This window comes from Calypte anna, chromosome 21, assembly GCF_003957555.1.
Source record: "Calypte anna isolate BGI_N300 chromosome 21, bCalAnn1_v1.p, whole genome shotgun sequence".
NCBI classification, from domain to species: Eukaryota; Metazoa; Chordata; class Aves; order Apodiformes; family Trochilidae; genus Calypte; species Calypte anna.
Genome location: NC_044266.1, coordinates 2,009,906 through 2,025,333, shown reverse-complemented (window position 1 = coordinate 2,025,333; position 15,428 = coordinate 2,009,906). Strand labels below are relative to the sequence as shown.

General features: G+C 66.4%; 2 protein-coding genes across 4 annotated transcripts; one reads left to right on the top strand and one right to left on the bottom strand.

The window, feature by feature from the left end:
* The first annotated feature begins 301 nt into the window (after positions 1-301).
* TNFRSF25 (TNF receptor superfamily member 25) lies at positions 302-3,623 on the top strand. Of its 2 annotated transcripts, XM_030463703.1 has the most exons (8): positions 302-378; positions 1,663-1,858; positions 1,950-2,081; positions 2,157-2,309; positions 2,398-2,479; positions 2,564-2,619; positions 2,705-2,832; positions 2,932-3,623. In XM_030463703.1, exons 1-8 carry the CDS (start codon positions 349-351, stop codon positions 3,331-3,333), a joined length of 1,179 nt encoding a protein of 392 aa, XP_030319563.1. In that variant the 5' UTR covers positions 302-348; the 3' UTR covers positions 3,334-3,623. The 2 variants fall into 2 exon arrangements, with proteins under 2 accessions (XP_030319563.1, XP_030319562.1); XM_030463702.1 differs by having other exon boundaries at positions 2,705-3,623.
* A 247-nt stretch (positions 3,624-3,870) lies between these two features.
* On the bottom strand, positions 3,871-14,953 carry ESPN (espin). Of its 2 annotated transcripts, XM_030463717.1 has the most exons (15): positions 14,660-14,953; positions 13,823-14,016; positions 11,436-11,622; positions 11,165-11,347; positions 10,955-11,086; positions 10,709-10,878; positions 10,300-10,633; positions 8,706-8,852; positions 8,450-8,624; positions 8,136-8,162; positions 6,947-7,092; positions 6,571-6,852; positions 4,530-4,609; positions 4,437-4,448; positions 3,871-4,347 (listed from the first exon to the last, which is right to left on the bottom strand). In XM_030463717.1, the coding sequence occupies exons 1-15, from the start codon at positions 14,951-14,953 to the stop codon at positions 4,200-4,202; spliced, it is 2,511 nt and encodes an 836-aa protein (XP_030319577.1). In that variant the 3' UTR covers positions 3,871-4,199. The 2 variants fall into 2 exon arrangements, with proteins under 2 accessions (XP_030319577.1, XP_030319575.1); XM_030463715.1 differs by lacking the exon at positions 8,136-8,162.
* Between the last annotated feature and the right edge of the window lie 475 nt (positions 14,954-15,428).

Here is a 15,428-nt window from a genome sequence, read left to right as displayed (position 1 = left end):
TCCCTGCACGCCCTGGCCATGGTGGGTCTGTGCCAGGGGGACAGGGAGGGCGGTGGCTGGGTGGCCTGTGTCGAGGCGGCGCAGGTCCCTCCCGCGCCCAGTGCTCCCGTCATGTGCTCTCGCAGCCCCGGGACTCATTTCCAAAAAAGCATTTCCTCCTGCACTGCCGGTGTAAAAGCCTCTGTGGGGAGGGCTGGCGCTCACTCACCATGCGTCACGGGCTGCCAGCGGTGGCCATGGGGTGCTGGGGTGCCCTGCCCGGGCACTGAGCTGCCCCAACACGCCACCGTGCCCCCTGCCCCGCTCCCCCTGCTGCCCCGGCATGACTCAGCCGCATCGGCCGCCAGGATGAAGAGCTGCTACCCAGGGGCAGCTTGGGTGAGTGCAGCAGTGCTGGGGCCCTGTGGCACTGGTTGCAGGGTGCCCTGGGGGCTCTGGAGGAGGAGGAGGGGGGCTGGGGCATATCTCACAACACACTGTGGTGTGGCATGGCCAGGGAGACCACAGGCAGGACTACGACATGGCTGTGGCAGCTGTGTACTGACCCTGGGGGCTGCAGGCAGGGCCCTGCCCGTGGGCATGGGTCAGTGCTGCTGGTAGCCACCAGGGCCATTCTGGGGCTGGGCTGGTGACTGCCCCATTCCAGGGGTGGCAGGAGTTGAGTCTTGCTGGGGCTACATTACAGGCAGTGATGGTGCCTGCACAGCACAGGGAGTGGTAGTTGTCCCCACTGTGCTATGGGATGGCACTTGTGCTGGCAGCTCCCTGCCTGCAGGCACCTGCTCCTGCTGCCAGAGCAGGGCAGAGCCTTGGCTGCACCTCACCATGGGACTGCTGTGCCTCAGCGGTGACTCAGAGGTGCTGCTGGCAGCAGGGCCAAGGCAGCCTCCCCAACCCATGGTGGAGCTCTGTGAGTGGAGCAGCCTCTGCACGGTTTCCCATCCACCAGCGGTGGCGGGTTTTATAGAAAATGATTCAGCTGCTGTAATCGGGGCCATCACAGCTGGGAAATCCAGACCCTGGCGAGGAATCCCCTGGCTTCCTGCCCACACTGCCAGCACTCTGCACCTCCCCAGGGTGGGGGTGCTGGTGTGGGTACCCCATTGCCGAGGCCGTTTAGGAGCGGGGCTCCCCGGGTTGCAGCACTTGGGCGGGGGGGGCCGTGACCTAGTTTAGGACACATGTACAATGAGTGATAGCATCGAGGAGAGCGGGGAGAGCGTAAGCAAGCACAGCTTCCTCTTGGGGAGGAAATTGCCTGCTCTTTGAGGGAGATAAACCCCAGGAAAGTCAATGCCGGCAGCATTAACCCTCCTGCACCTGGCTGCTGGAGCCTCCCTGAGCTAGCTGTCCTAGGGGCAGGAGGATTGGCACTGCTGGCAGCCCGTGTGCCCAACTCCCTTGTCCCCCAACCCAGGGACATGGGGGGGGAGGTGGTTGAGGCCCTGCTCCTGACTACTCTGGTGGCACTGTTCCCAAAAGACACGAGGGGCACCCAACAGCTACAGGACATGGTGCTGTGGCTCCAGCCCTCCTGCCTGGTTCAGGCACTGGTGTTTGCACAGTGCTGAGCCTGGCTTGGCTCTGGTTCAGGCAGCAGGAATGGTGAGGACCCAGTTCATGGTTCCTGGGTGCCCCAGCTGTCTGCATCCCTGTCTGCAGGTGATCCTGGCAGGCCTGTGGCTAGCAGCAAGCGAATCACAGCCCCCGGGGTGCCAGGACTGTGCCGTGCTGCCAGGGCGGCAGGTCCTGGTGCAGCCACCCACCCGCCTGCGGAGGTTGGCTGCCAGACCCCCCTGCCCCTCTGGCATGAACTGGATTGAGGGAGCTCGTCAGTGCTGTGCCCAGTGTCCTGCAGGTGAGAGACACCCAGATGGTGAGTCCCGGCATGGCGTGGTGCGTTGCGGCGTGCTGGTCACATGCTATCTTGTCACCCACTGTTCCTGCAGGGATGTTCCTGGTCAGACCCTGCTCGAGCCATGGTAATGACACCGTCTGTGCCCCCTGCCCCCCTGGAACCTTCCGCACCCTACCCAACACCTTCACCAAATGCCAGGCTTGCTACGAATGCGCCCGCCAAGGTGAGCCAGAGGTAGGCTGTGCCGTGCCTTGCCGTGCTGTGCCATGCCATACTGCTCACTGCCTATCTCTTGCAGACTTCCAGAGCGTGCTCAGCAACTGCTCAGCCACCAGCAATGTCGTCTGTGGCTGTGAGCCTGGCCGCTTCCGTGACTGCCTCGACGAACACTGCACCGAGTTCTCCTGTCGACAGTGCCAGCCCTGCACTGGGCAGCTCATCCAGCGACCCTGTGAGTGCTGCCACTGGGCCCCCCGTGTCCCCACTGGCTGTGCCACCCCCAGCCATGCCACCCTGCCTGACACCTGCCCTCTTCCCAGGCTCGGAGGAGCAGGACACGCTCTGTGGCAGCTGCAAACCTGATTTCTATGCTGAGGGCAGCGAGTGCCGGCCATGCCACACGTAAGCACTGACCCTCCCTGTGCCCTACATGGGTACACACGGGGGGCTCGTGGCATATCACCCACAGCTCCCCTCTCCCTGCAGGAGCACCCCGGAGACATGCAGCAAGGAGTGCCAGCGGGTGTGTGGTGTTGGCCGAGGTGCGATGGAGGTGGGGTTGGGGGTAGTGGTGCTGGGGACGCTGTGCTGGGCAGCTGATGGCGTTGCTTCTGCTCCTCCTTGCAGGCTTAGGGCTGGAGTACATCCTGCTGGTGCTCACTGGGCCCCTCTTCCTGGGCGCCCTTGTTATTTACCACAAGAGGAAGCGGTTCCGGCACGATGCCCTGCCAACCAGCCCCCTGCCAGCAGCACAGGTAGCCACCTCCAGGGCTGGGGCTGTGGCCACGTCATGCTGCCAGGTTAGTGCCCAGGGTTGGGACCATCTGCACTGGACCCAGATGTGCTTCCCACAGGAAATGGAGCATGACATGAGCAAGGCATGGAGCAGACTCAAGCCCCAAGCCTTACTCCAGGAGCAGCCCAGCAGCGTTGAACGACTGGGTGGTGAGGTGGAGCCCTCTGCCCCTTCAGAGCCCCACAGCACCCTGCTGCAGGGCAGCCAGCTCTACGCTGTCATTGACGCGGTGCCGGTGAGGCGCTGGAAGGAGTTCATGCGGGTGCTGGAGCTGCGGGAGGCTGAGATTGATCTGGTGGAGCTAGAGGTGGTTCACATCCGTGACCAGCAGTATGAGATGTTGAAGCGCTGGTGCCAGCAGACCAGTGCCACGCTTGACCGTGTCTTTGCTGCCCTGGAGCGCATGGAACTGGCCGGCTGCGCCGAAGCGCTGCGCCAGAGGCTGCTGGAGGGACCCTGACCCTGGCACTGCCACCTGGCACCTTCCTGGGTGCCTCAGCCAACCCATACCCCTAAGTATTGTTACTTATGACGTGTAGACATTTTATGTCAGTTTTATGTCCCCTCCCACCGCCCTCTCCTATTTATGTCCCCCAGCTCGCAGAGCCAGGGGGACCCTGCACCCTGGCACGTTGGCTGCCAGGCTGCTTGTGGGATGAGTGGGTGCTGACCCTGCCAAAAACCCATGGGATAGTTCTCGAGGCCGCCCGCTGCCAGGCGTGCCTGCCCCTGCCCCAATAAAGTGGTGTGTCCTCCATCTGCTGCCCCTGGCCCTCCTTCCCAGGGCTGCGCCAGGACCCTGCTGGTATCGGGGTCACCGCCAGTTCTGTGGCCACTGCAGGTGATGGGGTGATGACGGGGGTAGTACCAATGACAGGAGCACCCTGATGGTGCCAGGGGGTGGCATGGGCAGCCCCAGGAAGGCGCGGGGCACTGCTGGCGGGGTTTATTGTTTTAATTGCTGGAAAGGCAGGTGGTCTGGGCAGGAGGTGAGCTGGGAGCCAGCCTCCAGCAGCTCCAGGGGTGGGAGGGGCCGCAATGGCGAGAGGTGCCAGCGGGGAGCACGGGGAGCCAGGCAGTGCGGCAAGTGAGGAGCCAGGTGCCCTATGCCGCGGCAGCTCGCTTTGCCAAGGGCAGCACAGGGTGGTGGTGGGCTGGCGGCAGCGGGACGGGGGCTATGGGTGCCTGGGGCGGCGGTGGGGGCTCCTCTGGGTTGGGCTACGTGGCTGTCCGCAGCGGGAGGAGGGTGCCGAGGCGTGTCCCGGTGCGTGGCGGGACCTGCCAGCCTCCTTCCACCACGAAGAGCCAGGGCGTGGTGAGGTGTGGCTAGTGCTTGGCTATGTCCCCCTTCTTGAGGATGATCTGCCGCTGCCAGGGCGCCAGCTTTGTCTCATCGTACCCGAGAGTCCTTAGCTTTTCTGACTGCGCCTTCTCCTTCTCCTCCTCCTCCCGCTTCAGCTTCTCCTGCTCTTTCCTGCTCAGCAGCAGAGGGCAGGGGGCACTGTGGTCACTGGAGCCGCTGTGCCCACATGCCCGCCCAGGGAAGGGACTTGCAGCACTCACCGTTTTTGTTCCCTGTGAAGGCAAAGGGAATAGTGAGGTTACAGGAGCTTCAGGGGTGGACGGCTGACGCGGCTGCCCCTGGCCCCGGCTCACCTCTCCTCCTCCAGCTTCTTGCGCAGGATGTCTCTCCTCCAGGCCGGCATGCTGGCCAGGCGTGCCTCCTCTTCCTTCTCCTGTAACAAACAGCCAGGTTACTGGCACTGCTAGCAGCCCACTTTTGCCACCGGCACTGTGGGGCAGCAGTATCACCCTGGCACATGGCACCACATCCTGCTGGCGGCCTCCCAGCATGGTGGTGGCGGAGCTTCCCAGCAGGCAGAACGCAGCCTGCAGACATTGGCCCTGGTGCAGGGAAGAGGAAGGAGTGCGCGGCGCGGGCAGCCCTTCGCAGCTCACCACAGCTTTATTGCTCTGACACGTGGGGGCCCACGCCGCCCCGGCACCACAAACACCACAGCAGAAGGGGGTGCAGCCCCAGCGCTGCACCCCTGGCACAACACACAGCCACGGCAAGCAGCACACTGCACAACCTCGGCCCAGGGCCGCGCAAACCAACACCGAGCCCTCCGCCAAACCACGGCACTGCCAGAGCCGCAGAGGCAGCTGAGCACATCCAGGCACCGGGTCCTGCTGCCCCTGGCAGCTGCTCCCGGCCAGCCCCATGCTACACTGCAGCACAGCCCACAGCATCCTGCTTGGCTCAGGTGTCGGACATCTCCGACTCCTTCTCCTTCCAGAAAGAGAAGCTGCGATCGATGAAGCGGCAGACGTCCTCCTCGCTGAACTCGCCCAGCTCTGGCACTGGCATGGGCACCGCTGCCCCAGCCCCTCCCAGGGCCATGCTGTGGGGCTCTGGCAGGCTCTCTGCCACTGCGGGGGGGCTGTCCCCAAAAAACTCCTGCACGAGGTCCTCGAAGCCGTCGAGCCAGCAGCGGTGGCCAGCCTCGACTTGCTCAAGGGCTGTACGGTGGAAGTGGCGGACGCGGTGCCAGCTGTGGCTGCCCAGGCGGTCAAACATCTCGTAGCAGAGGAGGTGGCGGAACCGCCGCTCATCGGGGCTGAGCGGCATCTCCAGCAGCTGGAAGTAGCCCAGCATGAAGAGGTCGAGTGGGAGGCTGTCGTAGGGCATGGGCGAGCCGCCAACGTGGGGCAAGAAGTGCTGGGGCCAGTACAGCCCCGGGGAGCGGCTCAGCCGTCGGATCTGCCGCCCCGGCACCCGGCGGGCCACGCTCCTCCAGCGGGCCAGCAGCCGCCCCGCCGCCGGTCGCCGCCTCCCCGCCCGCCGCCGCCGCTCTTCCCCGCCCGCCGCCGCCCGCTGCTTCCAGTGCTCCAGGAAGAGGAAGACGGCGCGTTCCTTGCGCGCCTCTGCGCGCTCCCGCGGCGGGCTGGGCTCCGTCGGTGGCGGCCGGCTCCGCCGCGGTGCCCCGTCCCCGTACTCCTCCTCCAGGATGGGCCGGCGGAGGCTGTCGAGGGCCTGCGCCCGCTTCCGCTTGCTGACCCTGGGGAGGGGCGCGGGGACCATCCCCGGCCCCTCGTAGTTGGCTTTAAGGCTGCGCACCGAGACGCCGCAGCCCAGAATCTCGCGGCGGGCGTCGAGCTGGGCGCCAGGGCTGCCTTTCGCTCCCCACGCCCCTGGAGCCCCCTGGGTGGCTGGCAGCGTCGGGGGTGGGGGGCTGCCCCGGACAAGAGGCTCCGGACGGGCCCGGGCCCGGCGGCGGGACGGAGGGGCGGCGGGCAGCGGCGGCGGCTCCTTCCGCGGCGCCCCGTGCATCACCCGCAGGCTCCCGAGCTGCCGCTCCAGGCACCGCACGTCCTCCTCCCGCAGCGGCTGCCCGGAGGGTCCCGGCATGCCCCCGCTGGCGGGCAGCCTGCCCCGACGTGGGGGCTGCGAGAGGCTCCCGCGGGGCGGCGAGGGGCTCCCGGGCTGCGGCGGGAAAGAGGGCAAAGGGGCTGCTGAGGCCGCGCCGCGCCGCACCCCCGGGGCGCAACGCCCCTGCATATGGGTAGGGGGTCCCGGCACACAGGAGCCCTCCGCAACCGAGGGCGATGCCACGCGCGCCGTCTCGTCGGTTCCTGAGCTCCGGGCTCTGCCCGCACCGCGCCCGCCTCCGCTGCGCCCCCGGACCCTCCATACCTTGCGCCGCTGCTCCTCTTCCTCCTGCATGCGGAGCTGCAGCTTGCGCACCATCACCTGCCGCTTCCAATCGGGGATGGGCCGGCCCTGCTCGTCGTGGCTCGGCACCAGCGCCTCCGCCTCCGCCACCGTCCCGACACCCGCCGCCGGCACCGGCGAACTCCCGTTCAGCACCGGCTCCGGCGAGCCCCCGGCCAGGCAGCGTGGCGGCCCAGTAGCCTCGGGGCTGGCCGGTGGAGTGGGCGTCCTGGTGGGTGACGGGGAGGACACCGGCGACTCTGCCTGCCGAGGAAGGAGGGAGGGAGGGTGGATGCCCGCCATGCCGCACCGCACCGCGCCGTGCCGCTGGCCCCCCGGGCCCCCCGCCAGCACCTACGTTGGCCCCTGCCTGGCCGCTGCCGGAGAAGATGGTGGTGAAGCCTTTGCTCTGTGGCGTCGGCTTGAGGCTCTTCCCAGCCTTGATCTCGGCCAGCAGCTCCGAGTTGTCACCGGTGGGGGACATCATGTTGAAGGACTTGGTGCCTAGGGGGACACAAGGTAGGTAGTAAGGGCCTCGCTACCGGCAGCCCCTGCCCCCCAGCTCCCTGCCAACTCATGGGGCATGCGGGTGATGGGGTGGCCTTCTGACGGCCCCTAACACCCAGAAGCTTCTGGGACCCCCATCGGAGCAGCTTACCAGCACTCAGCACTCCTGGTCCATGGGACCAGACATCTGGCACTCAGCTCCATGGGTCCATGGGACCCCACCAGAGCAGCACTCCAGCACCAGCACATCCTCACTGAGTGCCCCCCACCCCACAATGTGACCTGCCCATAGGACTGGGGTCCTTGGCTGCCGACAGCCCCAGTACAGCAGGATGGCCCCATGCTGCCTCAGCAGGGACCCTGGACCCCCAGCACTCCCCATCAGCCCCCAGCAGCCAGAGCCATCCCCACTGCCAGCCCCAGGGGCTGCATGGCACCAGCACTGGGGCACAGCTGTGCCACCAGTGATGCCCACGCCTTGCACTGCCTACCCCATGATCACCCACCGTCCGTGCCAGCCATGTGCAGGTCCCTAATGGCCCATGGTGCCTCGCCAAGGCAGAGACTGCTCCCCGTTTGCCCTGCTTGGCTGTGCTGGGGCCCGAGGGCTGTGTGTGCTGAGGACCCAGCAGGACTGAGCTGCCATCCAGCGCCAGCTGAGACCCCCTGCCCTGGGAGCCGGCGCTAATAAAGTGGGGGCCGAGCGGCAGCCAAGCCGTGGAGCGGCCGAGCACTCACGTGGCAGGGTCACGCCGGCCGGCTGAGCGTGAACAAAGGCCCCTCTGTGCCTGGGGCCAGGGGGGCTCTGCCTGCCCAGCCCTGCCCACCGGCTTCGACAGCCCTGCGCCGGCACTCAGGGCACCACGTGGCACCCCGGCCTGGCGAGGCGGCAGTGAGCGCTCAGCAGGTAGCAAGAGGCAGCAGGGCTGCAGGCAGCCCCGACAGCCATCGATGCCCAGTGGCTCTGGCACAGGATGGTGCCAGTTGGGCCCCTCCAGCCGTGCCCCCAGCGCAGGGGGACGTGGGGCTGTGGTACTTACTCTTCATCTGCCTGAGCGCCTTTCCTCCTAGGGAGAGAAGCAGAGAGGCGGCGCAGGGCGCGTGGCAGAGGAAGGATTTGGCCACCGCGAGACAAGAGAGAAGAGAAGCGGCCAGCAGTGAGAGCAGGCGGGGGCGGGCGGGCATGGGGGCCCCCACGCCGACACCGGAGGAGAGAAGGACAGAGAGGCCGTCAGGAGCTGTGCGGCTGGAGCGCCGCAGCAGGAGATGCGCCAGGGCGGCTGACGCTGTGGTGCAGCCAATGGGATGGTGCCCGGGATTGCTCCCCATGCCCGCCTGGCACCCTGTCACTTACTTCCCGTGGAGGAGGAGGAGCGGCGGGGTCCGGTGGCAGTCTCGGCTGGCGGTGGGGGTGGTGGGGGCGGTGGGCAGGCAGCCTCGGGCAGTGGCGGGGGTGGTGGTGGTGGTGGCAGCTCAGTGCCAGGTTTGTTTTCCCCGTTGCGCATGGTGTCCGCTGAGATGGGCGATGCCTGCAAGAGATCGTGGGCACGTGTTGTCTGGTGCTGGTGTCACCAAGCCAAGCGTGAGCTCGTCGTGCTGGCTGATCTCACCTCCTCGCTGTGGGCCATCCGCCGGGAGTTGGGCTGCTCGCCTGTGCCGTGCCCCAGGTGTTTGTAGTAGTCGCCGGTGCTCGGCTGCTTGCCGAATGTCCTGGAGCGCCGGGTGGAGTCGGCCCGGCGCAGGCCCTCGGGGCTGCTCTCACGCGATGCCAACTGCAACCAGGAGTGTGATTCAGCATGGACCCCTGACCGGGGTGGCTGAGGGGCAGGAGCCAGGCTGGGGGGGGATGGACAGCATGTGCTGCGGGGGTCTGCGTGGCAGTGGGCTGCACTGAGGACTGTGTGCCACAGTGGCAGCACGTGCTGTCAGCACCTGGCACTGTGGCCCCGTGGCTGGTGGCCATCAGCCCGGCCGAGCCTCCCCCAGGATAACCCCCTGGGAACAGGAGTGCCGAGCCCTGGCCCCGCGGATTACTGGGAGCTTATCCCGCAGGCCGGGGCCCGGCTCCAAACCCCTCTGAGCGGTGCTCCTGGGCAGCGCAGCCTCGGTTCACCCCGGCACATACCACAGCAGCTTTGTGGGTCGTATTGCCAAGTGCCAGTGCTGCAGGGGCTGTGTCCCCTCCCCGGTTTTGGGGTTCTGCAGTGGCTTGGCCCTGCTCCCTGTGCCAGGGGCCCCACTGTTTGCAATTCTCCTTGTGCCACCTCCGCCCATGTGTTTGCCCGGAGAATGCCGGCAATTGCCTCTGGCCCCAGCTGAATCAACAAGCTCCAGCTCGGAGCTTCCTGCTCTGACTGTGGCAGGCACCGCGGCCAGCCTGGCTCTGGCAGACCCTGCTAGCTCTGGCGTGAGGGTCTGTGTCCTCAGGCCCCTGCATGGGACACCTGCACTGGGCTGGCACACACCAACACCTCCCCAGGACAGCCCACCTGCAGCCTGGGCAGGGCTGTTACCCCCAGAAGCCTTAATGAGCCAGGGCTGTGTATCAGCACATCGGGGTCCCCAGCCCCACTTGACCTGGCACTCACTGCTTTACAAGACCCCTCCCATGTGCCACTGTCCCCGCAGTGCTAGTCTCTGCCAGTGCCCCGGCCGTGGCTATGCATAGAGCTCCCATCCCCAGTGGGGTGGTGACAGTCATGGCCAGGGGACTAGGCATCCCTGAGCCCACCGTGTCCTATGCCCCCTGCCCGCCCAGGGGGCTGCACCCCTCTTACCTGCGCACCCGGCTGAGCCTTCTCAGCTCCTGGCAGTGCCGGCTGTGCCACCCGACACCTGTGGTGCAGAGGACACCGGAGCCGGGTGCTCGGGTTACACCTGTGCAGCTGCCCACGCCCAGCTCGGTTTGGCGGTGGCAGTGGCACTGCTGGGGACATGTTGGCATGGCTGTGACGGCTGCCATGCACACTGGCCTGTGCCAGGCACGGTGGTGGGGCTAGGCTGCTCGGTGCCGTGAGGCACCAGAACATCACTGTCCCTGGCTCATGTGGCCTGACTACCAGTGTCACCCCAGACCCATGTGGCCTCAAGCCATGGCTGTCCCCTCCTGGTGCCATCAAGCTCACAGCTCCCCAGGGGTGTCCTGTAGTACCTCACCCCCTGTGTGGCATGTCCCCTGAGTTGCATGGGCAGGAGGGGCTGTACACAGGGCCATACCTCTTGGCGCAGTGCTTGGCGCTCCACGTGCCTCAGGTTGTTCTTGGCCCGCACGTAGATGTCAGCGGTGTGGGGGGCAGCAGGGGGGATGGGTGCAGGGTAGTCAGGGGGTGGTGGGGGCGGCCGACTGGCAGGGGGTGGTGGAGGTGGTGGGAAGGCAGGGGGTGGAGGTAGGGGGTGCCTCTCGCCTGCTGGCCCCCGGCCCCGCGGCCGTGTCTCAGGGTCCAGCATGTCCATGTAGGCCTGCATGTCCACCAGCGCTGGCTCGGGCACCCCTGCACAGGGGAGGGGGTCAGGGGGAGCCAGCCCTGTGCCCCCTGCCCTGTGCCCCCCGGCCTTGCACTCACGGGTGGTGGGGGCCCCTGGGGGGCCGCCCCTCTTCTCCCCGGTGCTGGACTGGCTGGAGTGGCAGGAGTCGTAGTTGGAGAGGGTGCTGGCAGGGGAGCCCACCTCAAAGCGTGCCTGGGGTGCTGATGCCGTGGTGTTGGGTGACGACATGCCCGAGTCAGGCTGTCGGTATTCCCCGTCTGCTGAGGGGTCTCGCGACAGCACACGGTGCTCCAGGCTCTGCTGGCACAGCTGCAGTCAGACGGAGGGGTGGGGGTGGCAGGGGTCTACCCGCGTTCCCCAGGTGCTGCCATACCATATTCTCCACCGTGCGCAGGTACTGGGCGCAGTGCACGTGGCCGTTGTAGTCGGCAAGGTCAGCAGCTGTGTAGCCATCCTGGTCACGGATGCTGAGGTCGGCACCATTCACCACAAGGATCTGGCAGCACTGAGGAGAAGAAGGGGTGCATGGCAGGGCTGGAGGAAGACCCCAACACCTGGCACCCTGCCAGCCACCAACACTCACCTCCAGCTCTCCATTCTCAGCGGCATCATGCAGTGGTGTGCCACCCCAGCTGTCGGCAGTGATCTCGCCACCATGCAGCAGCAGCCAGCTCAGCACCTTGGTGTGGCCACGGCTGGCAGCAAAGTGCATGGCTGTGGCCCCCTCGGCGTCCCGCTCTGACAGGCTCACGGATGTGAAGCTCATCTGCACAGGTAGGTGGGCTGAGTGCCAGCACCACCAGCACCATGCCATGCCACCACACCCTACCACCAGACCACCATGATGTGCTTACCAGCCAGACGATGACAGTGTTGTGTCCCATCTGGGCAGCAGCGTGGAGCGGGGTCATGCCGTCATGGGCACATGTGTGGGGGTCGGCCCCACAGTCCTGCACCAGGTACTGAATGATTTCCAGGTGACCCTCCTGGCAGGCGAGGTACAGTGGGGTGGCCCCTGTCTTTGTCTGGGCACTCAGTGTGCTGCAAGCAGGGCACAGCACCCGTCACCCGTGGCTACCAGCAGTGCACTGGGATGGGGGGCACGGGGTGCAGGGGACATGTGGGTCACAGGGATGTGAGGACACAGAGGGGCACATGGGACACACTGGCAGTGCATGAAGGGTGGGCAGGGTGGGCTGAGTGCTGTCCACCGTGTGGCTCCCCGCACAGTCCCTGGGGCGGGAGGTCACTAAGTTAATCAGCCCACTTAGGCTAAGCTCCTTCCTCCGGCTGTTTTTGGACACTGCCATTTTGCAGTAGTTTTACATAAGCAGATTAGGCAGCACTGGCTGCGGGGAAGCCCAAGGGAAAGGCCGAGATGCCCCATGACACTGGCTGGCCCCACTGCCCCACTCCTGCCCCACTGTCTTGCTCCAGCCCTGCTGCTGGGCAGAGACATCCCCCACTGCCCTGGTGGGCCCTTGGCATTGCCACGTCCTGCATTGTGCATCCTGCACAGCCCACATCCAGCATCCCAAATCCCATATCCCTGCATTCCCCATCCCCACATCCAGCATCCTGCATCCCCACTGTGCAGGAAGCTGTTTTATTAAGCGGCCCTTAAAAAAAACCCTGCTGAATATTTAAAAAAGAAAGAGCAATAAATACTCTGCTCTGTTATCGCAATGATCACGGGCCCTTAATAATTGATCCCTGTAACTGTGAGATGGCCATGGCCACCGCTGTCTTCCTTGCCATGCTGTGCTGCAGGACGCCTGCCCTACAGTGCCACAACACCAGGCCAGCACACCGTGGCTCCCCGAGCCAGGACAGGGGCCAGGACTGGGGCAGCAGCAGGCTGGGCTGGACTCAGGGGGTGGCAGGGGTACAGGCACATGGTCAGCCCCTGATTGCCGTGTCCCACTAATCGGGAGGGGGTTAAGCCACTTGGGCAAGTGCCGGTAAACTGCTTTGCCAGATGGCTGGACCCCACACTGGGCCACCAGCTGCCCAGGACCCCATGGGGTCACTGTGAAGGTGGGCTGGGAGCACCAGCGTCCCATGGTGGCACCCAGGGATTGGATTTCGTGGCTGTAACAGAGCCTTCGGGCAAGCGCAGGGCCGGGAGCGGGGCCAGCCCTAAATAATTCAGGGGGAAGGTGGTGACGGCAGTGGAGCAACCCCGGCAAAAAGTGTGAAAGCCAAAGTGGGAGGGCTGCCACCAGTGCTGTGCCACACTGGGGCTGACACCACTGAGTGTAGTAGCAGCTGAGCTGGGACCAGGCTGTGGTGGGGCTGAATCCCTGGGGTGGTGCTGGCACACCTGGGGCTGAGGAAGCTGTGGATGGTGCGCAGGGTGGGTGGTGGGTGCCACAGGGATACTGGGACTTCACAGCTGACCCTGACTGGTGGGAAGGCTGGGGCATGGGGTTGTGGTACCCAGAGAGAGAGGGATCCTGAGCCCCAGCCCATCTTCCACTGCCTTGGTACCCCCTGGATGTGGGAGAGCTGCACAGCTCCTCACATCCACAGCTCCTGACCCTGCTGGGCAAGGCGTGGCCTGGCAGCACATCCCTCATCTCTGCCTTGGCCAGAGCAATGGCTTATTTCTAGTGGCCTTGTCCCACCATGGGAAATCAGATTAGGGGTCACCTAATCGTCTCCACAGCCCCGCAGAGAGGATTGGCAATGTGGCCCTGGGAAGCTGCCATGCTGCTACCCCTGGAACCAGCCTGGCCCCAGGTCTCGCTTGGGAGGTGAAGGGTGGATGCTGCCACAGTGGTGCTGGCTAAGGGGTCTGCTGCTGGTAGTAATGCCCACAGCCATGGACAACCAGAAAGGTGGCCTCCAGTCCCAGGAGTGGCCTCTCCTCGGCGGACAGCCTAATCCATTTACATAACAGTGGGTAGACAAAGGCCGCTGTGTTATCACCCTATGCCAGGAGCCTCGGCAGCCGGCCCGGATGCCAGTGGCAATAATTCTGCCAGCGCTCACCACTATCCTCCTTGCCCTTTCTCTCTGGGCCATAAAGAAGGTGCAGCCAGCTGCTCAGCCTGATAAAACGTTGCCCTTGGAGCCTGGGGACAAGGGTGGCTGTGGCGTCCGTCCCCAATGCTGGCACCCTGCCCAGAGGCTGAAGGGAAGGATGGGGTGGCAGTGGGCACCCTGCTCCCCTGCCAGCCCCTCTCCTGCTGGTAGGTGGTTGGCCCACACTGCCAGCAGGCGAGGTAGGGGCTGTTACCTTGGGCAGTGTCCCAAGAGGAGTCGCAGGGAAGGGAAATCCCCTTTGGCTGCAGCATAGTGGATGGGCAGTGCTCCTGTGTCGGTTGCTGCTGTGGGATCACTGCCCCCGAAGCGGAGGAGCCAGTCAATCACCTCGTGGTGACCGAAGCGGGCTGCCAGGTGTAGGATGGTGGCACCAGAGTTGTCTGTGTCCTGCAAGAGGAAGCAGGGTGGCCATCGGCACTGGTGGACCACAGGTGGCTATGGGGCATCCCCCACGGTGGCTCAGGTAAGGGTTCTGTCTGCCCAGAGCAGGGCCAGGGGAGGGGACAGGCACAGGACAAGTGTGTCTGCCCTCCCAGAGAGTGCAGCACAAATCCCCCCTCGTTCTGCTAGTGGTGGGCAGCCCCTTTCTAGGGAGGCTCATCATGGAGCCCCACTGTGCTGCCACTCTGCTGCCCCCCAGGCTCTGTGGGCCGAGGGCAGAGCTGGCCCCCAGCCAGGAGGTCGCCGAAGCTGCTGACCGCGTCCTTCCCGATTAATCCCCGCTCCCAGCCCCTCCGCTGCCTCTGCCGCCGGCCCATCACATGGCATCAGTGCTCGGTCCCGGGGCAAGCCGCTTACCGCCCGGTTCTGCCGTTGTGTAACCCCGGGAGGGGTCGGGGCACCGGAGGTTCTGTGCGTCCTCCGGGATGCCGGGGGTCCCGCCATTTGCCGCCCACTTTGCACGACGGGGACCCGGGCTCCAACCGTCTCCCCGCCACCACCCACACAGGACCAGGGAAAGCCTCCCCGGTTTTCTGCGCTCTCGGGGGTCCTGCCCGCTCCCCGGTCCCCCCCGCGACCCCGCTCGCACCTGCACTCCGCAGCCCCCCTGCGTGAGCAGCCACTGGAGACAGGCGAGGTTGCCGGTGGCGGCGGCGTCGTGGGCCGGCGTGGCCCCGTTGCGCGCCCGCGCGTCCCCTCGGAGTGCGGCCTCGGACGCCAAGTACCGGAGGCAGGCGAGGCGGCCGGCGCGGGCGGCATGGTGTGCGGGGGAGGCGCCCAGGGCGTCCCGCAGCCCCGGCCGTAGCAGCCCGGCCGCCCGCAGCCCCCGCAGAGCCTCCACGTCGCCCTGCCTCGCCGCCAGCAGCGCCCGCTCCAGCGCCATCCCGGCACCGGCACCGGCGGCACCGGGCGGCGGCACCGGCCGCCGCTTGGCACTGCGCGGCGCTGCTGCCCCGCCGCCCCCCGGCCCCGCCGGCTCCTCCTCCTCCTATCCCGGGGCCGCCCCTCCGCCCGCCCCGTCCGACGGCGCGGCAGCTGCCCGGGACCCCGCGCCGCTCTTGCCGGAGCCTGCCAGGGCTGTTGGGCTTTGCGGGGCTGCGGCCGGGACCGCGGGACGCCCGGAGGGACCCCAACAGCAGCCGGTACCCGGCTGCTGCGGCTGCCGTCCGGGGTTCTTCCTCGCCACACGGGTGTCCCCTTCACCCGCACACGCGGGAGGCGCAGACATGACGAGCTCCTCCGGCGGACCCGACGTGCACTGCCGGTCCCGTGCCCTGCAGGGGGATATTGAGTGGGCTTCCCTGCCTTCGGGGTGGAGAGACTGGTTGCGGGGGTCCCGGCACCGCGGAGAAGAGCAG

Coding starts and splice junctions, on each gene's coding strand:
- ESPN (XM_030463717.1), bottom strand. CDS start 14,953: ATGGCGCTGGAGCGGGCGCTGCTGGCGGCGAGGCAGGGCGACGTGGAG. Junction 8,163..8,449: donor CTCCTCCTCCTCCACGGGAA/GTAAGTGACAGG, acceptor TTCTCTCCCTAG/GAGGAAAGGCGCTCAGGCAG. Junction 4,610..6,570: donor AAGAGGAGCAGCGGCGCAAG/GTATGGAGGGTC, acceptor TGTTTGTTACAG/GAGAAGGAAGAGGAGGCACG.
- TNFRSF25 (XM_030463702.1), top strand. CDS start 349: ATGAAGAGCTGCTACCCAGGGGCAGCTTGG. Junction 2,082..2,156: donor CTACGAATGCGCCCGCCAAG/GTGAGCCAGAGG, acceptor TATCTCTTGCAG/ACTTCCAGAGCGTGCTCAGC. Junction 2,480..2,563: donor GAGTGCCGGCCATGCCACAC/GTAAGCACTGAC, acceptor CTCTCCCTGCAG/GAGCACCCCGGAGACATGCA.